At 36.5% G+C, this 25,502-nt stretch overlaps 1 protein-coding gene across 1 annotated transcript; it reads right to left on the reverse strand.

Annotated features, from left to right (window-relative positions):
* Positions 1-3,063: 3,063 nt before the first annotated feature.
* Positions 3,064-24,953, reverse strand: CALB1 (calbindin 1). Its single transcript, XM_060610869.3, has 11 exons — positions 24,552-24,953; positions 23,942-24,018; positions 19,666-19,740; positions 10,877-10,960; positions 10,705-10,761; positions 7,405-7,482; positions 5,129-5,184; positions 5,006-5,045; positions 4,824-4,877; positions 3,905-3,976; positions 3,064-3,574 (listed from the first exon to the last, which is right to left on the reverse strand). The coding sequence occupies exons 1-11, from the start codon at positions 24,628-24,630 to the stop codon at positions 3,461-3,463; spliced, it is 786 nt and encodes a 261-aa protein (XP_060466852.1). The 5' UTR covers positions 24,631-24,953; the 3' UTR covers positions 3,064-3,460.
* Between the last annotated feature and the right edge of the window lie 549 nt (positions 24,954-25,502).

Consider the following 25,502-nt stretch of genomic DNA (forward strand, 5'->3'; position numbering starts at 1 on the left):
ATCATGACCTGAACTGGAACCGAGAGCTGGATGCTCAACCGATGGAGCCAGCAAAGCGCCCCTCAGAATCCCTTTAATTTTAACCTTTCTGATAAGTGTGTGGCGGTATCTCATTTGTTTTAATTTGCATTTCTCATTACTAATAAAGTTGATTACTTTTATTTATTTTGGCTGTTTAGAGAGCTTTTTTATTTGTAAAATGCCTGTTCAACTTTCTTACACATTTTTTCTACCGGGTTATGCTTTTAAAATTAATTTTTGGAGTAACGATTATATATCTCTGGATAAGTACCTTTGTCAATTATATGTGCTACAAATTGTTGGAGGAGGTCATCGGGAGGACGTGACCGCTGGTTGACCCGAGAGCTGCACCTGGGCAATCAGAGGGTTCTCATCCCCTTGGAATGTTGGTTCCACGTACCCACTGTTTCCTGGCTGGAGCGGTTTTCAAGCATGAAGCCTCGAGTCAGCAACGTGTTGTTGAAACTACCTGGACTCTCTGTTCGTGCTCTTTCTCCCTCAAAAATGAATAAACGTTAAAAAAAAAAAAGATTCCGGTGGGTGAGTATGAAGATTTATCCGTTTTATCCGTCCTGGGGTTATTCAAGACAAGCCTCCTGAGTAAGTTCCCTTGTTTATTACTCTGCCACCTATAATTTGGAATCCTGTTTCTTTCTTCAGTCTCTCCCTGCCCTCCGTGTATGGGGAAGAATTTCAGATTTCACCTGGAAAGCTCCCAAGGTTTTGAGCCAACCCAAATATCTTCTCACACTCTGATGTTTGATTTTTTTTACTCTCTTAACAGTGACTTTTTTTTTGAGGGGGGGTGGGCAATAGAGTTCTTAAGGTTAATAGGGTCCAATTACTCAATGTTTTTTCATAATTGGTTGTTAAGGAATCTTTCCATGCATGAGGGATGGAAGATACTCTAACACATTGTTGTCTGTATACCTTTTGCACTTGGATTGATAATGTACCTGGAATGAATTTTGTTTGTAATCTGAGGTAGGTGTGCATAAGCTACCTTACATCTGCCCTGTCAGATTCCTTTACTCTCTTCTGTTTTCTGCTCCAGGAGGCAGGCCCATCACTTAGAAGGAAGTGTGACTGATTTAGCTGAGCTGTAAGAATTTCTTTCCCTGATAGAGCTCAGGAGTTCAAGTTCACCATGATAGGCCAAGTGCTAGATTCATGACCATTATTCCTATGGGCTTTCTAGGAAGTGACCCCAGATATCAGACTTTTATCGCTGTTGTTTTCCTTTTAAAAAAATTATATGTATTTATTTTTGAGAGAGAGGAAGAGAGAGAGCGTGAGTAGGGGAGGGGCAGAGAGAGAGGGAGACACAGAATCCAAAGCAGGCTCCAGGCTCTGAGCTGTCAGCACAGAGCCTGATGTGGGTCTCGAACTCACAAACAGTGAGATCATGACCTGAGCTGAAGTCCGACGCTTAACCGACTGAGCCACCCAGGCACCCCTTATTTTCTTCTTCAATGCTACAATGGTAAGAGTGCCAAGCCTGCCCTCATTTTGGTATATACTTTGTAATTAACAGCTATTTTCATCTGTCACGAACAGATGAATGTAAGAAATTCTGTATATTCCTATTCCTTTGGAAAAAATCTTTCACAAAGAACTATTTGATTATGTCAGTTGGGCAAAAAACTTCAAATATTTGGATTTTGGGGGATTTCTTTGTTTGTAAATCTTATTGTTGGAGGCTTCTCTTCATAAGACATACAATGATTCACTGAGGCAGGCAGATCTACATTTATTTAGATTTCTTAGGCCATAATAACTTGAGCATCCTACATTTCCACCTGGATTGATTACCAGTTACATGTCCACTGACTTTTTGAGGAAGAAGCAAAAATACAAGCAATGAGTTATTTTCCTCTTTATTCTTAGTCGTTAAATTCAACCTAAGGTCAGTGCTTCCATTTACACACTAGAAGCAAAGCCAATCTAATACATCATTTTGATAAATTTTATTTTTTGACAGATCTATTTTCTGTTCATCCTTGAGGGAAAGAGATACCTCACTTTTATTTTGTCGTAATTTCTATGAATTGAGAAAAGTAGTGCTGAATTTATAGAATTGGGGACATTTAAACTGATCTAGAACCATTAATTCTTTGGTGGTAACTTTGTAAATTTCATAAAGACACATAACTCTTAGCTCTCTGCTTCACAATCAAAGAATCCGAAGTCACCAACCATTACATGTCAGGTATAACCAGTATAGGATATTCTAGCTACAAATATATGAAACTGACTTGGATGTAGGTCAAAAGAACGTTTTAGAATCTCCCTTGCTAAGTATGATAAATGATTACATTAGTATTTCTCTTCAGATGTTATTTTTAACTCATTTGAAACTATTTGCAGATAGAAATAGAACTATTTTGAATGCTGATCTCAATATGAAATATATAGAATTCACAGAATACACAAAATTTTGATGATATAACATTCAACAATCAGGGTGCTATGAATTTAACATTAAAAGTTAATTATGTAGTAAAAAATAGAGTTGTTATAGCTAGAAAAAAATATTTTCAGAGGCAGCAGACACCCTTGGTGGAAATGGACAGTCCTACATGGAAAGAAAATCCAGGAAGTATGCAAAGTAGACACCAGGATACTCGGCATATATAATTTAATCAGAGATCACACAATATGACATAAAAACAGCAGTTGACTAGAATAATTATAATTTGCAACACGTGAAAACAGTTTAGAAAATGGATTAAGGTCACACTCTCTGACAGTAGGCTTGTTGGAAATACAGATGTAGAATCAGACAGATTTATGTTTCATCTGGTGCTACTCTTCCTTGTCATCAAATTAACTTGAACCAATAGCTTGGTATGGATTCAAGCAGTAGACGTGTTGTTGATTAATTAACTAAGTCTTGTCTAGTGAGACTGTTAACCTCATAGAGCCACAAATAACTAACTATTGATTGATATTTTGGTATTTTAGATGCAAAAGCACATTCCTCCTAATAATTGGAAATACAGCTTAAAACTATCTTGTGGGACAGACCTATGATTGTCTGAAGCGGTAACTTGTTAGGTATAATTCTCCTATTCAGTGACACATGTGCATTTACACATCAGAGACTAGAATTTTAGAGATTAATCCTAATGGAATTTTTAGGGAAATCATGTCCAACTATATTTGTGACAGCAAGAATGTGTTCGGTTATTTTTTGTTCCCAGTTGGGTGTATTGGCTGGCCTGAGCCTAAGACGTTCTTTTCCAATCATGTAGTTACAAAAACTGTACATTACAAACAGTGTAGAAACAAGCTGAAAAGAAAGTGCCACACATCCTGGGTAATTAGCTATATGCAGTTAAATTTACAGATACAAAAGAAAATACAGCCTACTCCCTTATAGTGCACAGTTATTTTTTAGATACAATGTATCGCTAGTAAGTGGTCATGGTCATTAACTCTAGTTGTCTCCAGCACAGAGAATGAGAGCAAGATCCGTTCGGTACAGCTTTCCTCCATCTGATAAAGCCATTATGCTCTTCTTGTATGTTGGAATATTATTAATATCCAGGTCCTGTATAGAACATAGATGGCATTGTTATCCAGTTAAATATGGAAGTTAATTAACCACTGTCAAGTGATAAAACATAGGATGAAAACTGCTTGCTACATCAATCCATTAAGAGCTGGATTGAAATCTTACACTAAAGTGAATAATCACAAGGTTGTTTTAAAATATATTTATCACAGTTACACTGATTTAGGCCAGTGCCAAATCAGGTTAAGAATTGAATTCTACTGCTGCTGCTGTATAAATCTTTAAAGTAGACTTCCAAAAATGGATGTGTGGTAGATGGATCCTTATAGTCTGCCTAAAAAGTAAGTGGCATGGTAACAAAATTACCTGTTTATTCTTCTCACACAGATCCTTCAGTAGAGCATCCAGTTCATTTTCATCTATGTACCCATTGCCGTCCTGAGGGAGCAGAAAAAAACCAGTATACAACCAGCTGAGCAATAACGGGGGATGTAATAAACAGAAACAATCGAAATCCTCAGAAATCTCACTGGCAGATATTCCAATGTCTTCGTGTCCGACCCTCAAGATGCTTAATTGCTCCCGAGGTCCAAAATACATGTGAATTGCCTCTCATTCAACACCTTACATTTATAAAACACTTTGAACTTTTCAAAGCACTTTCAGATTTAACATTTCATCTTATGTTAACAATATCACCTCCTGTTGAAGTAATTAAGTGGTCATAAATACGTTCATGTGAATGAGGACCCTGAGGCCTGGGGAGGCTATGTGACTAGCCTGATGTCACAGCAGGTAGTGGCAGAGCTATGCTAGAGCCCAAGAGGTCAGATTTGGTCCAGAAGTAGAGAAATTAGAAGAAAATAAAGGACGTCAACTATTGACATTACTAACAAACTTTCCTCATGTGCATGATGTCACCATCTATCACATGGTGGGGAGGATTTTGCTGGATGTTTTCAACTAACTTAATCCTCATTCCACCCTGTAAAGTCGGTATTATTATCTCCTGTTTACAAATGAGGAAACTGAGGTTGAGAGGAGTTTGGTGTCTTATTTAAAGCCTCAAAATAGATAAATTACAGCATGGGATTGGAATCCAGATTCGTCTGATTGGGACATACCATAATACATTTCCTGTGACAAGAATGAATTGGCTGAGTAATTTTAATAGCTCCTGTTACTTTTAATATGGACCTTTAGTTTGAGAGATTTGTTTTCACTGAAGTGAGCATTTTCCAAACTCTCCTAAACAATCAAATTATAGATAAAAATGAACTTTTACCTGATCATATAACTCAAAAGCTTTATTGAACTCTTTCCCACACATTTTGACTCCCTGGGTGATAGAGAAGAGAGAAAAGGTTAAAATGCTACTATTGTATTTCATTGTGTTTCCCTTGGCAAATCTCCCACAGTCTAACTTTCCAAGGAAAATAATATTTACAGTAGGGAAAAGAGAAATACCTGAAATTTCAGAAGAAAATTCTCCTGTACTGGTAGTAACCTTTTGAGAGAGAAATATTAATAGATGAGATTTTCCGGACAAGGATCAACTTATTATAATATCCATGTATTTCCTAAACTCACCTGGCCATCTCAGTTAATTCCAGCTTCCCATCATTATTCGAATCAAATAATTTCAGCTGAAAGACAGAATATTATTGTTGTAGCCATTGAAGAATGATTTATTGCAGGAAGGAGAAGAAAATTAAAAGTAAAGCACTGTGAGTTATCAATTACTTATACAGGCAGCAAAATTCTAGAAACTAGCTTTTATTAAGCTTTGAGTAAATTTTTAGTTCTGTAAGTTGTGTCAATTGCCAGAGTATATCAGGACAATGTAGAATAGTCAAACAGAGCAATAGTGATCTTAGCTAGATTCTAGAATACCATCATTTATTTTTCTTGCAAGTATGTGTATGTATCAAGATGTGAGAGAGAATGTGTCTGGCAATATATAGCACACCCTAAAACTCTCCAAAGAATGATATGAGAATAAATATTTGTTTCCTTCTTTTAGAGCATAAACTTACAGACAGAAGCAATAGACTTCTATTGAAGAAGAATGAATAAATTCTTAGAGAATAGAGTTTTTGCATCATTTTCAATTGTTTTATTTACCCTCGGATACTAGCTACCTCCTCATTGCACTTACAGGTACATCACACACCAAGACACGTCCAGATATATAAATACACTCCTACCCTTATTCAGGAAACATTCATGTTTTTAGAAAGTAGCAACTACTGCTGTACTATATTACATGGAAGGATTATAGATGAAATGTGTTAAAATATATAAAGTTTGCACATTACACATGTGAAAAAGCAACACTTTTGTTTTTAAAGAAAGGAATGTTATCAGGGTCATAATGGATATAGGTTTAGTGAAGTCTCTTTAGGGAGAAAAAGAAGAGTCTATGGTTTCAGATGTTCTAACATTCCTTGTAGGAGGCAGATTTTTTTTCAGGGTCCGATACTGACACATTTTACAATCTATTGACCATGAGTCCTAATATTGTCAAACTGTCTACCAAGACATTGGACTTGATCACACAATTTAGTGTCCATAGGGGAATATTTCTCAACATATATATTTAAATTTTAATTAGTTCTTGATTAATTTGCCTCTCAGATTTGAACTGGTTTATGACATTGAATCAGATACGCCAGGCCAATCCAACAGGGGGGAAACTCCCATCTGAGTGGTTTTTAAAAGACTGCTTCAAATTTCCACCTGGAAGGAGTCTTTACTTTAAATAGACATCCCATAAGACTGGCACAAAACAGAAAACTAATAAATGTAGGTTATTGTCCATTTCCAGAAGTTATTCAGATCTGTCCACTGTGACACATTTGTATGCTAATGCTATGACAAGTAGATAGAAAAGGATACTTCCTTGCAATGAAAATTTTTAATCGTTTTGAAATTAAAGATTAGTCTCACTCCATAATCTCACTGTATAGTGAATAAGACAACAGTAAAGTTCTAGTGTTTTTCTTTTCCCTACATCAAAGTAGGATGGGCTGAAAGTAAGCCTCCATTACATCAAATATAATCAAACCTTTTATAAGATGACTTTCCAGGGTAACTAAAAAGTCTAACCCCTTTATCAACCTAATATAACATAATTTTTATAATATACACTTATATTTTATGGGTTTTTATTTTAAAACTGTAAGAATTTACTGTACATTTACAGTACTTAAACCACATATATGTACTGATATGGATAATTTAAAATTTTGCTTGAATTTCAAAAACTAATTAAAATGTTGCCAAAATAGTGGTCCATAGTTTAATCAGTTTGGCAAAGAATTTTCTTCATAGTCTTAATTCTGTGAGTCAAAATGAAGAAACTACCCACTTGAAATTAATGACCTTCATGGGCGCTGGATTATTCTACCTAGAACTTCATAAATGTGTTCATTCCTAAATCATTAAGGGCTTATGTGTAAAGCAATTTTCTTGGCTCTATTATCAATATTCTATAAGAGGTCTTGGTTATACTATTTATCATAGCATCAGGGTACATTTGGAATGCCTCACTCAAAGTTTGGTGATATAGTTACACTGGCTTTGTAAGAAAAATGATGTTTTATAGATAAAAATTACCCAGTTCCACAAGAAAAGAAATACTCGTGTTGATTACTTATGTTAAAGCCAAAGATAACAGCTCTCACTCAGCCTCACAAGGTGTAAACATCCTGAAGTATTTCACTTTTCAAGTGAAATGATACCTGTGTGCAAGTGATGCCCATACCATGGTTTATTTCATGTATCCTCCATAGCCTTGGGAATTAACAAGAACATAGTAATATTTCATAGACCCTGGGCTACAGTCTCTCCAAGATCAGTCTTACCATCAGGTCTGTATACTCAGCTAGTTTTGTATCATCAACAGTCTTGTTTGCTTTTTCCAGCAGGTCCTTTAGAAAGTTCTGTTAAGACAAAGAACGCTCAGATAAATGTCATCAGTAACCTACAGTCTGCTTTCATTTCAGGCCGCCCTGAAATGGAACATCCCAAGAATGCAAAGAAGGCCTCTTTTTGAGGGTAGAACTGGGCGAGGAGAAGACCTTAGAAGGGACATTATTCTACACGGTTCACGTGGCATTCCAATGATGCCGCTGCCTTTGACAGGTATATCTGCCTTATGTGTTATAGTCTGTGTTGCACTGCTTTTGTGACTTCAGTTAAATGAGTATCTGGGTTGTGCACTGTGTAGGAATCTGAGTACAAGCTTGTACACCAACCAGCCCAATGGATGCATTTCTACATAATGTTATCTTCACAAAGGCGCGTATGACTTTTCTAAGAAACACAAGGGCCCCTCTCTATGCCTTTGTAACATGAGTGAAAATTCTTAGTGAGCCAGATGGAGAACTACCTCTAATTTCTAGTGGATTTTCTTTCCTTGCAAGCTGTATTTTCACATCAGCTTTTGACCACTAGGAAGCTTGTTTCACTGAAGGGCCAGTCAGTTAACTTTTAGGCTTGATGCTGTCCCAAGCACCTTGGAGAGAATGCTTCAGCTGGTTGTTCAGACTAAAACAGCTGGCCACAGATGATATTATCTAATCCTTGAAGGATATATGAATCATATTAAAATAGAGATTATTGTGGGAAGGATGAAAAAAGATGATTATTAATTTGACAGTTGGAGTTTAGGAGTGAGTTTACTTTAAAAAAAAAAAGAAATAAAAAGCTTTATGAAAGCCACATAAAAGTGTTAGCACTCAGGCATATGATAATCATTTTGTCTAGTGCTGTTCATTTGCAACTTCTTTATTATTTTCAGAAAATGAATTAAAGCAGTTATGGAAAACTGAGCAAATACTATGCTTGGATATTATTGAAGGATTGGGTATCTTTGGTTCTGTAGTGGTTTTTCTGTTTCCCAAATGTACCAGTTCTGCTGGGCTGATTTAACTTCATTCTTTCTGAGAAAGGAGACCTTTTTCTTTGTTTGATTAAATTTATTTTCATTTCAAGCATTGCACTTCAAAGCCAAAGTGAAGCATGGAAAATTCAAAGTTATCTATTGGGGGTGAATTTTATTTTTGAGCCTTATGAGCCTTTTGTCAGAGATTAATTGGGTTAAAAAGCCTCATCAGAGACTAAAATGGTGGTCACAAAAATAGCCTGGGAGAAACCTCGGGACGCTGAGATTCAAAGTCGTGTCTGAGAGCAAGTGATGTTTTACTCTATTATGGATCTTAAAATTAGCTTTCTTGAAAGATCCATTAAAAAAGAATGCCAACTTATCTTTAAAATTCCCCAGAGAGGAGGACTTCTATTTAGAATCTCTTTCTGAGAATAAAATGTAGAACAAAGAAGGTCAGTATTGGAAATGAGCTAAGGTTTTCATTATGAACTTGAAAACGATTATTTTTTTGGTCCTGTAGAATAAAAACACAAGTTTAACTGTCACCTTGTGAGCTCTAGGTTGTTGTGTTGCAAGTTTGTGTAAAAGACCTTGTTTTCACATTTAAAATGTTTATATTTCCAAGAAGCTGCTGTTGAATGTGTTTTAGCAATTTTACAGTGGTACAAACATCCTAGTTCCATCTCTAAAACTGTATGTGAATGGGGCCTCTGGATGGCTCAGTCAGTTAAGCGTCTCTTGATTTTGGCTCAGGCCATGGTCTCACGGTTTGTGAGTTCAAGCCCCATGTCAGGCTCTGTGCTGTCCTTGTGGAACCTGCTTGGAATTCTCTCTCTCTGCCCCTCCTCCCATCTCAGAATAAACAAAAATAAAAAACTTAAAAAAAAAAACTGTATGTGACTTAAACCGTGTTAAACCATGATGAGGAAATGGTATTTGATATTCCTATCTCCACACAGGACAACAGGAGAGGTAGCTCTTGATGCCTGAAGCTTGGAAGTATGTGGTGTTGTGGGGGGAAAAAAAACATCATTAACATTGTCAGATCGTCTAGATTCTTTTCGTAAGCAGCTAGGTAACTTTGAAAAATTATCCAATCTCTGTAAATTTCACCTTCTCTGCGTGGTGGGAATGATAATACCTGCCTTGCAAGTTTTCTGTGAGGATTAAATGTCAAAATTCATTTCAAGCCCCTAATACTCTACCAGCCACATAGTACTGAGCACCACATAGGTGCTCAGTAAGTATCAATTTGCCTCCCTTTTAGTTATTCTATTTCCTGCAGATAGACAAAATAGGGTCTTCTGGACTGAGAAGTCTTGGGGACGATTTGAGGAAATGAGAGAAAGATGTTGCCATACTTCTGAAAGACTAGTAAATTACTGAGTTCCTGAACTACTGAGTTCGTGAATAATGTAATTTATTGTGCCTCGTGAGTGTCACAAAATCTTTCATGCACAGAATTTTACTTGAGCTTCACGATAAATCTGAGAGGAAGGTATTATTACCCCCATTTGAAAGATGAAAAATCAGACAGAATAACTTGATTTCTAGACCACTTTGCCTTCTCCTTTGTATCTTCTTCCTCCCCCACCAGCTCCTCTGTACGTTTGTGAGAGGTAAGTTCCTAAATTCACTTTCAAAGTTGCAACTTTTCAGAAGTGGGATCGTGCAAGGACTCTGTCGTTCTTGTTGAGAGGCAGAAGGTGGTATGGAATGTCGAGGGAACTTGGAGGCAGAGGAGTCTGGGTTTAAACACTGCAGCCCCGTGTCTTCATTCAGTGTCGCCTTAGCGCATCACTAAACTTCTCTTTATCTCTTTCCTCAGGAGCGTAGTACTAACTTCAGAACTCAGGTGGAGATTAGGTAAAAGAATGTGCATAACATATAGTAGGTGTCCAATACTTGTCTCTCTTTCTCTTGAGAGAGAAATCTCTTTATATTAGTTGTTTAATTCATAAAATAAAATGGCAAATTTCAATGAAAAGGAGTGTCTTCTTTGGCTTAGTATCCTGTTATATCTGACTATCTAGTATAACAATTTGTTTGCAGCACAGAAAATGCTAATTTCTTTTGCATTGCTGAATAGAACTGAAGACGTACTTGAAGTCTCTTGTTTCATCTGGTACTTCATTAACAATGTGGAAGAGTGGGGGAAAGTGTGCCGTTGCTCAACAGTTAGTTGCTTTCGTGGGAGGCTTTTTAAAATGTTACAGAGTTCATAACTGTATTTAAAAGGAAAAAGAAAGCTTAGCACACGTATTTATTTGCTTACCTTAAGCTCCTCCGTTTCTATGAAGCCGCTGTGATCAGTATCATACTTTCTCCATGTCTGTAAGTAATTTGGGATAAGGAAAACCAAACACATTAAAAAAAAAAAAAGCCACCATTTTCCTGCATTAAGTAGCTTTCTGAAGACCTCCCTCATTGACAGGGCTCTGTTTTACCTTCATGAATTCCTCACAGGACTTCAGCTGCTGGCATCGGAAGAGCAGCAGGAAGTTCTCTTCTGTCGGTAACACGTGAGCCAACTGAAAAAGTTGTGAAAAGTTGTTGTAAAGAAAGCAAGCCTCTGTCATTACTTCCTGCTTAGTTCTTTTTGAACATATTTATTCGAAGCAGTTTTATTGCTTAGAAAGCCGGGAGAGGAAAAACGTTAGGAATGACCTTCCCTTGCTGATACTTTGTTCCTACACAGAGCCGGTGTCTTTTCCAATGCTTGGGTGGCCTTGCCTGGCTGGCTGGCTGGCTGGTCCTCGTGTGCCCGGAAAGCTCAGATAGGACTGGTTGGACCACTCCTCATCTGAGCAGATTCATCCCGGCCTTCACCTCTTCTGTGCCACAGAGCAGTCTTGTTCCTCTCAGGGCGCATATAATGTGGGGTACATACATGTCAATGTGGGGACGGTACATGTCATGTAGAAGGAAAGAAACTATGAGAAATGTGAATGTAGTGGAAAGGAAGAAAGGGAAGCAATGAATTCCCGGGTCTGAGGAGAAAGCCTAGAGATGTGAGGAGGATACACTAAAGATACTTGTACGGCAGTGGAAAGAGAGGTGGTAAGACAACTCAAGATGAACAGTGGAACTAAACAGAAAGAGGGAAAATCTGTTCTTAAACTGTTGGTTTCATCCAAGAGGGTGCCCACTGTTGGAATCCAGGGCCCGGGTTTATGATCTCCATTTCAACACTATGACCTGTCTCTTTAGATCTCATTTCATAACTTCAGTTCTCTTGCTCCCCTCCTTTTTTTTTTGGAAGATAAAAGGGCTCCAGATCCCATTTTAAGATGATTGTAATCTATCTATTGTGTGCAGGGAGGGTGGGAGCTGGATTGATGGCCTCACTGCAGGCATGGGTTCTATTCTTGGCTCAGCTGCTAATTAGCTGTGGTCCCCAGCAACTCCCTCAGCCACCTCTGGAACTTAGTACTCTCATCACTACAATAAGGAATTGAAGTAGAAACCAACATCTCTTAAATGTACTGGGTTCAAAAGGACTTTGAGAATCTTGTAGAATCACCATATCTTCACCATTAAAGAATGAACCTACACAAACTATATTTCATCTGATTTCCAGAAGTTGATGATTCACTTGAAATTCAGGCATGGACGCTCATCCCTGGATTTTAGCCCAAGAACCTATGGTATGGATCAACTTAAGTTCAGTATAAGTTCCAAAATTTCTACTAAATTATAGGAAAGACTAGCTCCCCACCCCCTCCTTTGAAAAGTTTCATCCACTGAGGGGTATTAAAAAATAAAATTTAATAGAAAACATATCATTCCAACTTATATGCAAGTAACCTCTGCTTTTTTATGCCCATATAATATGTCCTTTCACTTGTTTTTGGGTCTTTAAAATGATACCTCAAACCAGATCCATTCAGTTTGTAGACACTACATATGGAAGTGAAACTAAGAACAGACCCAAATATCTTACTAGGATATTAATATGACTCAGTCAGAAAACGTTTCTTATTTTGAAACAAAGGTCACTAGTATAGTTGTATATTAACATAAGCATTCATTTAGGGAATAGGAAATAGCAAGTTGCAATTCTTCTATTTATTGGTATGTAACTTGTCAGATACCACTTTGTAGGTTGTCAGACCATCCATTTCAGGAGGGCAGAGGCCGCTCTTCGTCTTCATCTGCTGAATGCCCAGAGTGTGCTCAGCCATGCTTTATGCCTGACATAAATGCTTGTGGATTGGTTGATAATTTCACTTCATTAAACATACCTACTTAACATGACTTATAGTATTCATTTTTACTGTCTCCATTGTAATTTTCTATATTGCTTGTATTTTAATAACTCAGTATTTTGAACACAAAATAATTTTTCTGAAAAAATTACACTTATTAAAATCCTCCAAATTCATGAAAACAGAAAAAAATAAAAGAATGAACTAGCAAGCAATTACAAAATGTAAAGTAAGGGAGAATTTTAACCATCTTTGTTTTGAAAATTAAAGTTCATATAACTTGCATTAAGTTTAGACGTCTCTAGAATGTCAAATATAGAGATGGTAAAAATTGTTCTCCATGTCTAGTATAAATGTATGTTTCTTTTGCCATGCCATTTTGGTCCTACTTGGTTTCATTATTTACAAAAATATAGATTGAAACTACATTTGACATATTCAATCTATTAATTTGAACTATTAATGTTAAACTGAATATAGAGCCATCCCACTTTATAGACATTAAAAAGGAGTCTTAAACATGTAAATGATTATAATAAGACAAGCTAGCCATTAAAAGAGACACAATGAGGTGAGCCTGGGTAGTTCGATCAGCTAAGAGTCCGACTTCGGCTCAGGTCATGATCTTAAGGTGCATGGTTTGAACCCTACATCAGGCTCTGTGCTGACAGCTCAGAGCCTGGAGTCTGTTTTGGATTCTGTGTCTTCCTCTTTCTCTGTCCCTCCCCCACTTGTTCTCTCTCTCTCTCTCTCTTTCTCTCTCTCTCAAAAATAAACATTAAAAAATTTATAAAACAGATTGACACTGGAATAAATGTGAATAGGATGTAGGTATAGTGAACACAAAGAAATCATCTTTTTTAAAGGTGTGTTTCACAATGTAATGGTCCTGCTATTGATGTTTCCATCAACACACTGTGCATCAGTGTTCAAATTTCAGAGCTGGGTGCAGTAGCTCTCCAACTCTGGTGTCTAAGAGCATATCTACAAAGTGTGAGAGGCCTTTTATTGAAGGTGTCAAGTAAGGCTGCTTTATTCTCAGATTTGCTAAGTCTCTGCGGTCCGTGCAAGTATTCAGTCCTGCCTGTTCCAAGGTTTTTGCTAATTTCTTAATTCTTGGGCTACCTGCCTGCTTTTTTATGAACTCTCAAAACTCTGTTGTGGGTTGGAAAAGAGAGCGAAGAATAACTGCAGGGGAACGAATAGAAGGCAGACAGTTGTGACCAGAAACCCTCAAAGCTTCAGTTGTGAGAACTGGTTACTTGTCACTGAGAGTTGGGAAGGAAAAGTGTGTTTGCCTGTCTCTCCTAGATATAAATGCAGACTATATAGGAGGATAGTGTCTGTGTCTTATTTACTGTTTCTCTGCCCGGAACCTGCAAACATTTCAGTAAATATCTTACTAAACCTATGAATGAAGGCAATTGACTATGGTCTACTGTCAGCAAAGGCTGTATATAAATAGAGATTTCCTTTAGAGATAATTCAAACAACTTATTACTGAATTATGGATAGAGATTGGGATGGATATTGTGGTATTCCACCCAGAGCTCCCTTTAGGTCCTGACAGTGTTACTTTGAGAGAGTCTTTGGGGGTGACTTTGGGAGATTATCTAGGCTGAAGAGAACTGCCTTCCCAAGGAGCCAGTGTCCCAAGAGTGATCCACGTGGAGATAAAAAAACAAAACAAAAAACAAAACAAAACAAAAGCCACAGCCCTGTCACACAACTTGAGACTGGCCATCCCAGCTTTAGAGCCCACTGTAGCATCAGCTAAAGCCTCCGTTGAGACTGTATCACAGCCCCTAGTCTCTCTCTGCCCAGTCCTGTTCTTTTCATTTCCTTTCAATAGGTATTGGTCCCAAGAGCATTTCTGAATAAACTTCCTTAAACTGCTAATTTTCAACTTAGATCTGCTTCCCAGAGAACTGAACATGTCACAGGGGTTTTTTTTTTGTTGTTTTTTACATCTTTCTTTTATTCCTAGGTATTATGTAGAACTCCTGCCTTACATTTTGAAGTAGGTTGAAAGTCCTTGCTATAGCTCATGTAGCTGTGATTCAGAACCTATTAGGCACTGCACTGGATGCTGGGGATTCATAGTCACTGCTGGTAAGAACCTTATAGGGAGGCAGATAATTTCAAACATTTTCCCTACAATTTCAGAAAAGTAGATATAGTGATAAAGGTAAGTATTAGGTGCAAGGAGAGTACATACGAAGGGCAATTTTTACTAGAAACCTAATGCCCAAGCTAAATAAGTCAAAGCACATATGAGGCATAATTCTTAACTCTTGAAGACATTCATGGTACATGTTAACCTCCTTCAGCACATATTAACAAAGCATTCACTTCTTTCATTTGGGAACCAGAGAAGTATTTTTCCTAGGCAATTAAGTGACTCCAGGAAATTTGGAAGGCAAATAATCTCATATAAATTTGAGACAAGTTGAGTTTAACAATTAGAATATGAAAAATTATATAAGAAGTGGGAAAAAGGGTTGGCATTCAGAATGGTGTAGATTTTTAGTTTTTTTTTTTTAAATATATTCTAGCAAATATATTTATTGGGCTTTTACAGTGTGCCGGGGTTGATCCATTTGTTTGACATGCTTTATCAAATTTGATGTTGGTCCTCCTATACCATCCCTGTTTACAGACAAGGAAACAGAGGCAGAATGGATAAATGAACTGCTATCAGACAGTGTATAGTTTGAGCCAGGTTTGAAATCAGATAGTCTGACTTTCTTCACTTTTAGGTCCTCGTCTGTAACCTTCGTCACCCTCCATTAAAATCTTCAATCAAAAACGTTTTCCTAATCATTTAAAAACATGCAGCCAGAGGGAAGTTTTTAATCTGATTTCATTGTCCTTCATTTCCCCAAATTCTGAGGTGGAAAAGTAGTCTGCCATGAAAAATTACATTCACTAGAGCTAAACTCATATGCTCAAATCCCACTGTGGAAGAAAAGAGGGAAAGTCTACAGAAGTGTCTGCTTCCCTCGGAGGGTTGTTACAGTTTTAGGATTAAAATAGCTTTTAGATCTATTTTTTTCAGTGGATGTACTGACCTGGACAAATAGATAGAATAAAACTGGAGAGGGTGGTAGGTTCTCACATGTTGCCCAAGGGATCAGGTGAAAAGCTTACATATTTGATATCTAAGGGAAATATCTATGCTTACTAGAAATTTCTTCTCTGGTGCTCACGTTATCTGCTGAATCATTCAGCCTTCCTGTTTTAATTATTTTAATCAGCCTTCTCTGAAATAGAGCTATTAGTCTGAATAAATTTAGAACAGTTTTTTGACTGTCATGGTATTTGTTCAGTTTTCTCAGAATTTCAGTGCTGCTGTTTTCAGTTCGTATTAGGAATCTCTTTATATTTGTGTGAATTTTAAAATCTATTTAAAGACATGAAATTTAAAAGTCCAGAGGAAAGATATCTATATATTACCCTTCATTTTAAATATTTCTAGATAGCAAAAGTATGTTGTTGGCAAGGTCAGTGCACTTCAGGACAGAACTTTGAAAATTAATCACTGTATTTTCTGATCTTTTGAGCAACATATCTCACTTAAAGCCAAATCACTTTAGCCCATTTCCAACAGGAAAGCAGACGACCACATGAATATCATTTGGCTTACCTTGATTAGATTTTGATGAGCCCATGAATACACCTATTAAATATATAGGCAAATCTACTTTCTTTTCCGTTTGAACACCAAAGTTACAGTATCTTGATATGAGTAGGTAGATATTTTCCATATTTTGGAAAACATGGGGTTTCCCTTTCCCAGCTAGGATTTGTGTGTTTGTGTCCCATATTATATGTAGGATTTCTTAGCAAGTGATATACGTCAAGTTGAAAAAAGAAAAGATGAACTCCATTTTATACAACTTCCTAGTGACACTAGAGGGCATGTTATAAATTCAGGCATTCCCTACCCTTCCCATCCCAGTTTTCTACATGCAATCTGCAACTTTCAACTTCTTTTTTCCAATGATTTTCAGAACCTCTCTTTACTCTCTTCACTCCTACTTAACCACCCTAGACCGAATCAACGTGCCTATGAACTCCTGCATTGAGTACTCTTTCTGTTCTCCATTCTATAATTCTCTTCTTTTCAACTAATTACCACTCCACCCCTCTTCTTACACCATGGCTGATAACTCAGATTAATGAAAAGAATTCTGAAATCCGAGTCCAATCTAGGCTTCTCTGCAGGTGTTGTCCTTCCTGCCAGTGGGACCTTGGACACATCATTTAACCTTTCTGGATTTCAGTTTCTTCATCCTTAAAATGAGGATTTTTGGCTAGTTATTCCCAGGAGTCCCATTCAGCAAAAAATTCTGTGTCCTGGAATGTTAAGTGAGACACATAAGAATTTATTAGAAAGTTTTCTCTTATTCTGCTTCAGCTGATCTGAAAGTTTTGTCCAAATCATGTTTCAAGTGCTTTGGTCTGGTAACTTCTCTATACTTTGTGCATCCTGTTCAATTGGGCTAAACATAAAGCCTTGCCATAAGAAATCAACCTACTGATGATTGAAACTATTTTCTCTTCATGCAGAAAATGCACAGATCGTTTATTAATTAAAAAAAAAAGGCCAACCAGTTTAGAAGAAATTGGCTGGGTTCTGGCTGTTCCCCCATTTATTTCTTATTTTTTCCTTAACATTAGTCAAATTCTATTGAAGTCTCAGGTTCCCCAACTATAAAAATAGACCCTCATATTGTATTTAGGCTTACTTTATTTTGTTGTGAGGATCAAATGAGAGAATGTATTTATTTAGAGATTGTATATTGTCATACTAATGTAAATTTTATTATTGTGACTGCTATAAAAGTTCCTCGGGGCGCCTGGGTGGCTTGGTCGGTTAAGCGTCCGACTTCGGCTCAGGTCATGATCTCATGGTCCGTGAGTTCAAGCCCCGCGTTGGGCTCTGTGCTGACAGCTCAGAGCCTGGAGCCTGTTTCAGATTCTGTGTCTCCCTCTCTCTTTGCCCCTCCCCTGTTCATGCTCTGTCTCTCTCTGTCTCAAAAATAAATAAACATTAAAAAAAAAATTAAAAAAAAAAAGTTCCTCAATTCTTTATTTCAGCCTTCCTTAACTTTATCCTCTTCTGTTAACTATCTTTTCTCACACATGCAACCTACTTTCTACAACAGTTTCTTATCTCAAACTTCTAGAGAAATTTCTTTCCTCATACCTCCAGGACAATGCATCTGCTAGTGACCCCTGGACACTCATTCAAATAGGACTTCAAATTATAATTCTTAAGTGATTGTATCATAAATAGTAAAACCTGGATTCAAAACAGATTATTTTAGTCCTTTAAAAAGTATAAAATGCATGTGAATTGGATCCATGCTTTTTTATAATACTGTTTAACCTACTATAACTGAAGAAATTAAAATAAGTAGCTGAGACCATTGGAGTCTTTCAAGGTGAAATATGTTAAATATAAAATGATGGTCCTTCCTCTACTGGAATGATAAAGTGTACCAAACTCTGAGATAGGCACATCTATAATTTCACTGATTTTAGATTTTCCAACTAGTTTTAAATAGATTTGCCTCATATCATTTATGTTCATTTAAATGTTATTTTCTTGTCCTCAATGATTTCATACCTTGATTAGTTGGCCTCTATGTCAATCTGTAAGTCCCAGTACTGTTAATTTATCTATTTATATAGTAATGAGTTACACATAGGCAAAGGGGAATGTGTATACTCCAGGGAAATATTTTAATTACAAAGATAATAATAGTATGTCCTTCCTTAACTCCGTTTGTAGTAGCTGCTTGAAAATAAGTATTTCACATTGACATGAAAGATGTCCTATATGATCAAGTATTTGAAAACCAGGTTAATTCTCTGAATCAAAGGTAAATTATAACTACATGTTGTTGGCAGCCAGAGTACATCACAACCTAATCTATTAAGAATATTATAACAATATTATTATACTTTTGATATGGCATATTTTAAAATGACCTTATTAATTTTTCTGGATAAAGCTGTCCACTCAATTTCTCTAAGAGGTTGCAGAGATAGAGTAGCTGGGACACCAGAGTTTCAAAAAGTACAAGTAAGTGAAGCAACAGCTCTTGCACAAATCTGAGAATGCGGAAGAATCGAGGCATAATCAAAGTTTTGCTTCCCTGATTCATAAAAAATATTTGTCCCCCACAGAAATAGTCATTGTCAGAAGATAAGATTTGACACCCACAGCTATACTTTTAGAGACTCAAGGGAAATCCTTGCCTATAACACATCATAAAATATTCACTAACTTTGTTTACCTCTTGTGTTTTTATTAAGGTCAATTGCCAATCTAGAATAGAATTTCAGGAACCAGGATGCAGCTTTTGCCATCGTCATAGGGATTACAAATATGTCACTTTATATTTTAATAGAAAATTCTATACTATTAAATAAAAATACCATTATACAATGCACTTGGTGTTTTATCCAAGTGAAACAGGGTAACATAAAGGCATAGGTACTCATACAGAAGTCTGGGACTTGGGCTTCTAACCGTATTGATGCCAGCAAATATGCACATGGCCGAAGGCAAATCATTTCACCTCTCCATGTCTTGGTTTCATAATGTATTAAATTTAGGCTCTGGATTAGGCAAACTCTAGGTTCTCTTTCACTTGTGAGCATTTAAATTTTTTTTTTTTTTAATTTTTAGAGAGAGTATGAGTGGGGGAGGGGGGAAGGGGGAGAGGGAGAGAGAGAATCTCAAGTGGGCTCCATGCTGAGTGTGGCGCTTGATCCCACAACTGTGAGATCATGACCTGAGCCAAAATCAAGAGTCAGACACTTAATCAACTGAGGCACCCAGGTGCCCCACATTTCTGATGTTTTTTAGTTCATAGTTTTGAACAGAAAAGAACATGTTACTTAGGCAAAATAATCCTCTCCAAATTGGTGTTGCCACATCATGTTTGAGTTGGTCACAACTACAATAAGCTCACTTATTAAAAGTAGATCCGAAACATGCATAAGTTTCTTACCTCTACAATTCCTATTTTTCCATCCTCTCTCTGCCCATATTGATCCACAAAGGTTTTCATCTCCGGTGATAACTCCTAAAATTATATAAAAGTAGGTAAGAAGTTTATTTAAATAAAATACCAATTATGCTTGTGATGGTGTTAATGATTTATGCAAAAAAAAAAAAAACCCTGGAATTGAAACCGTTTGTAATTATGCATAGCAATTAACTATTCTCATGAAAATTAAAGACATAGCTGATACACAGTATTTACTGGTTTCAAATGAAAGGGTTACCATGATCACTTCTGATTCAATCACTGAGTTATCTTCTATTACTAGTTTTGAGAATACGCTATACTTTGAAAATATAGTCAGATTTATTCAGTTCATAACTGTTAGTGAATTCAAATATAATGATCACTGTTGATGTACTTTAAACATTGCTTGCTTCAAGAAACGTTCTTTTATATTGCTCCAACTAATTGCCCTATAACATTTCCCTTATTTTAACATGTTTTATCCATGGAAAGTAATAATAGGTATTTTCAGTTTGGACAAGCAAAAATGTGAATGTTGAAGAGTGACTCACATTGTCACTCTTCAGTGTTTCCAGTGTCTTCTGTGTTTCCAACATAGAAGTGGCATTTATTGATTAAATAAATTGAAAAATTAAATAAAAAAAATAAGTCAGATAAAAAAATGACTTGACCAATTTGTACTTTCATTAGAGACAGACAATACTGATGACCTTATTATAAACCATTGGTTATATGTTTTGGATCTTTGCCTCCAAGAATAACTTAGGGAGCATTTTCCAGGGCTTCTTTGTTTCCATTTTTTTCTGAGATGTTTTCTCTCCCATGTATTTTAGTATAAGAACACATGTTTAATAGTGACAAAGTGAATGCTTGGATCTCATTTGAATTATTTTTTTCTAATCTATTCTATTGCTTACATAATCTCTTCACATATTGACAGCTTAGAGGGCCGTGAACTGTAAACTAGTGATCTGAATATAGAACTAGTATTCAGGAAGTTGCATTTATACCCTTGGGTCTCCAACATAGCCCATTTTAAATAGCCCTGTTGCATTAACTGAAGCCTATTTAAAATAGGTCAGCCTTTACTAATGTCCTATTCTATGTCCTTGGGAAAGTATATTAAAGTCTCAGTTTTTGTTGTAACTAACAAAATGGTGGTATTATCTATCACATGAGTTTGCTTTAGGGATAGATAGGTTAATACAGTTTAAGAGTTATATTTAGGCTAAATATTATTACTATTAGTTGTTATAGAATCCTTTTTGAATTAAAGTGAATATGTTTAGTAGAACTGAGGTAGTAAATAGTAATCAAGCAATTTAATTACAATGTAGTCTTTAAAACAAAATTCTTCTGTGGATTAATTGTAACTTGCATTTATTAAATTTTATTACAGCAACAACTGTAAGAAAATAAAGCATTTACCTCTTGGCAACAATGGGACTGTCAGTTATATTTTATGCACATACCTTAAGCAAAAACCAAAGCATTTGATTTTAAATCTTAAAATTGTATAGTACCACTAGTTTATCTAGCAGACTTTTTATTTTAATGTTTATTTTTGAGAGAGAGATACGGAGGAGGGGGGCGTGGAGGGAGAGAGAGAGAGACAGAGCATGAGCAGGGAAGGGGCAGAAAAAGAGGAAGACACAGAATCCAAAGCAGGCTCCAGGCTCTGAGCTGTCAGCACAGAGCCCGATGCAGGACTCAAACCCACGAACTGTGAGATCATGACCTGTGCTGAAGTTAGACGCTTAACCAATTGAGCCACCCAGATGCCCCAACTAGCAGACTTGGCATTTAGTTTGTGAACTTCTTGGGTTGTAACTATGTCAAAAATCTACGTTTTAAACAAAATGCAAAATGTAATGATGATGACAATAAAATAAAGCTTTATAAAAATTAATGCAAATTTAAAGACTAAATACTGTGTTTAGTACAAAAGGTAGTTTTCCAACATATTTTGGGTTGTTATATTTCATTAATGTTATATTCACTTATAGTTAATATTAGTGAAATTTTTAAAATTTCACGTTATTAATCTGAGAAGCCAAACAATGTTTCTATTAATACAATGAAATTTGTTATTCTGTGGCCAGAAATGAAAAGAAACCTGGTTCTTAAGGTTGGTTGTTATGTCCTAAAAAAAGAGAAGAAATATGTAAAGGTTTACTACAATGGGGTCAATAGTATAGTGAAATATTTGTCTAGTACATGAACCTTTCAACCTAGATCTCAATTTAGATTTTAACTATGCAAAGCCTATATATATATATAACCCAGAAAAAATTCAATAATCAAAATATTAAGCAACTTGATATAATCTTGTACCTGTGCTCAAGTCTGTTATGTTTGGATTAATATCTAATATATAGAATTTCTAATATTCTATTAGAGACTGGACAGTAGAAAAAAACTTTAAAATCTTTAGAACTCCAGCATGAAGTTATTTATTTACCAAAAAAGTGCAAATATTAAAATGAGAAGAGGAAAAGAAACATCTGAAAAACTATAGTTTCTAAGTATTTGAATTTCTAAATTGAAAATAAATCACAATGTTAAAATTATATCTAGAAAAATTAAAATACAATCATTTAGCTGCTGGGGTATTTTACAATGCTTTAATTCAAAATTTTATGGCTAGTAACATTTTCCAATCAGATATTTTAAACATATATTTTTAAATGAGAGAAGGAATTGTTTTTGCTTTATTAGTCAAAGATATATAGAGCTGTGATAATATTACAGGAATCTATATATGGTAATATATATAAGGAGGGGAGGGTGTGGAGAGAGTATATAAAACATTTTCTATTTTATTTGATCTCATTCTATTATACTTTCAGGTTCATATAATATTAAATTGGGGTAAAACAATTCCCAGAGTGTTGATTTGGTTCATGCTTTAGCAATTGATAGTTCTGCAATACATTATAATACATTTTAGAGTCCTCTGTTAGTCTTTTGAATATGTTGTATAGAGCTGTGTATCACACAATTTTCAATTTAGATAGGAAAAAAGGTAATTCTATTAGTTATTTATATATTTATAAGATATATAAATAAGCATATATATATATATATATATATATATATATATATATATATATATATCAGTGCTTAAGGTGTTGATTTGCTAAAGAATCACATACACCTATGTTTTCCTCTAAAGACATAAAAGATGTATCTAATCTGTAATGTAAAATCTCTTTCTAACCAGTAGTTAAAAGCCAAAGATCATTAACATCTAACTAGCCCAAATCCAACAGTCTTTGGAAATGTAGTCTTACATAAACTCCAGTACATTAGTAAAATTCTTATCCTATTTTCCTCTGCATAATCATCTCCTCTGTATTCTAAAGCTGGGTATATTTTAGTTTTATGCTGACAACATCTTTTCTTAACAGGTAAATTTATACCCAAAAGTAAGTCATTCATAATTAGTAAGGACTGTCATTTACTTAATTACCTATTGCTTAAATCACAAATATAGCTTGTTTTCAAGACCCCATTAATTGTTTCCCATCAAAATATAACTTTGCTTTTTAAAAATACATGAAATTCTTAAAATTGTTTTACTTGTTACATCTCTGACTTTTGGGTTTCTCCCTCTCAACACAAATCAATACCTTTCTTGTTAAATTCTTGCTCATTATTAGGTTGCAAGTTGTTCAACTTTCCCCCAGTGAGAAAGATCAAGACAGAACATTTTCTTATCTGTCCAACCACGTCAACAATAAGTGGCAATAGAAAAAGAGATCCATAATCTGCAGATCTGTTTCCTGACCACCAAGGGGCAGAAATGTGTTTTTACCCCTCACCTCTCACGGAGTTAAGGAGAAGTTAAAAATGACCTAATAGAACTCAATCGAAGAGGTGGTGATCTGTTAAAAGAGCTCATGCACCCACATTTTCCTTTTAAGCATTATTAAAGCACGTACAAGTATAGAATCTATATTTTAAAAGCTCTGATTTCAGATGTAAGGTTGTTGTTGTTGTTGTTGTTTTCCCCTTTAGGGGATTTCTTTTTCTCTCCCTCCAACACCCCTCACCCCCTAAGCCTGACCTCATCTTCCCCCCTACACAATTGGGAAAGGCGCTTTTTCTCTCCTTTCTCAGTCAGTAAATCTGCATCCCCCCTGTCTACATTCCCTGGAAACCACTTGATCTCGGTGGCTCATTATGAAAACTCTAGAATATTTATATATTAAAGGTTGAAGGTCTTTTTCCTCCGTTGCAAACTTAAACCTACCAATCCAGCCTTCTTCCGTGCTTGCTGGAGCTCCTGAATCAAGTTCTGCAGCTCCTTTCCTTCCAGATAGCCACTTCCTGCAAAGACAAAGAGGCACCCAGGTATCAGACATCTCATTCTGAGTTTCATCCCCTTTCAATTTCCATGACAGCTATTGTCTGGCCACCCGCAAGGCTCTCTCTTGCCTCTACATTGATTAACCCTGAAAGGGCGGCAGCCCTGCCCTCTGAGTGTCAAAGTTTAGACCCACTAATGGCAAAGGAGGATGGTAAGGATGTTAAGTGTAGCCATACAAACTTTGGGGTGCAGTGTCCCCCAATCTCTTCTCGCTCTCTCACTTTTCCTCCTCGTCCCTTCCCCCTCCCCTCCATTTTCTACTATTAACGTTCTTGGAGAGGAAAAAAACTTTAAGGTTTTGGGATAACAGAAAAAAAATATATAAACTTTCAAGTTGATGGTTTGGCAGCCAGCCGGAAAGACAAGATTAGGGAGGTGGGAGAAGAAGTAAAGAAACGAGGGATAGTAGGATCAGGAGGCTTAGGGGAGGGGGAAAGGTGGAAAAGGGCAGGAACAAGGGGTCTTCAAACAGTTAAAAAGAGAAGATAATCACCATCTGCGTCGAAATGAAGCCAGATCTCGAAAAACTGTGAAGCTGTGATCAGGGATGATTGCAGGTGGGATTCTGCCATTGTACAGCCGAGTATGTGTCTGCGTGTATGCGTGTGTGTGTGTGCGTGTGTGCGTGTGAGTGTGTGTGTGTGTCCGTGCGAGTATGGGGTAAGCAAGAACCTCAGTGTGTGTGTGTGAAAGAGATCTGGGCTGCGGAGGAAGACGGGGGCAGGCGCTGCCGGGAGCTGTCCTCGGTGCTGCTCGGCTCAGGCGTTCCTCCGGAGTTCTCTCTCAACACCCCGCACCCAGTTCTGAGTATTTATCCTGACGGCCCGAGCTGGGCCACGCCTTCTCCTGCCTCCCATTCCTCATTCCCGCCTCTTGCTCACACAAACCTTCTTCCCCTCCCTTCCAGTTTTCTCCTCTCCTCCCAGAAAAGCTAGCTGGAGCAGGAGTTTGGGAGTGTAGGAAGCAGCAGGTGGTGGGAGATCCTTAGCTCAGAGACTGGAGGCTGAAAACAGACACATTTGCCCCCACATTCTCCTAATCCATAAAGTATCTTTATTCCTGAATGTTACAGTGAAATAACAGAGAGGGGTTTTGATTTTCAGATGCAAAAGGAAAGCTGATAAAGAATACAAGCATATAAATGATGTATGTGTGTGTGTGTGTGTGTGTGTGTGTGTGTGTGTGTGTGTGAATAAGAGAGAGAGAGAGAGAGAGAGAGAGGAGAGAGATTTCTCCAAGACATTTTAGCATTTGTTTAAACAAAGTCAGGTGAAAGCTTGGCAAGTATTAAATTACTTTGATTAATGTGTACGATTAATTTATTAGTATCAACCACCCTATTTTTTTGCTGGAGAGTCATCATAGGCATGTTTCTTAAAATGGTTTTTTATGAGCAAGACTTGCCAACATGATAAAGTAGGATTATGTGGGGTTTTTTAACTTG

This window comes from Panthera onca, chromosome F2 (genome assembly GCF_046562875.1).
Source record: "Panthera onca isolate mPanOnc1 chromosome F2, mPanOnc1 haplotype 2, whole genome shotgun sequence".
In the NCBI taxonomy this organism is placed as follows: Eukaryota; Metazoa; Chordata; class Mammalia; order Carnivora; family Felidae; genus Panthera; species Panthera onca.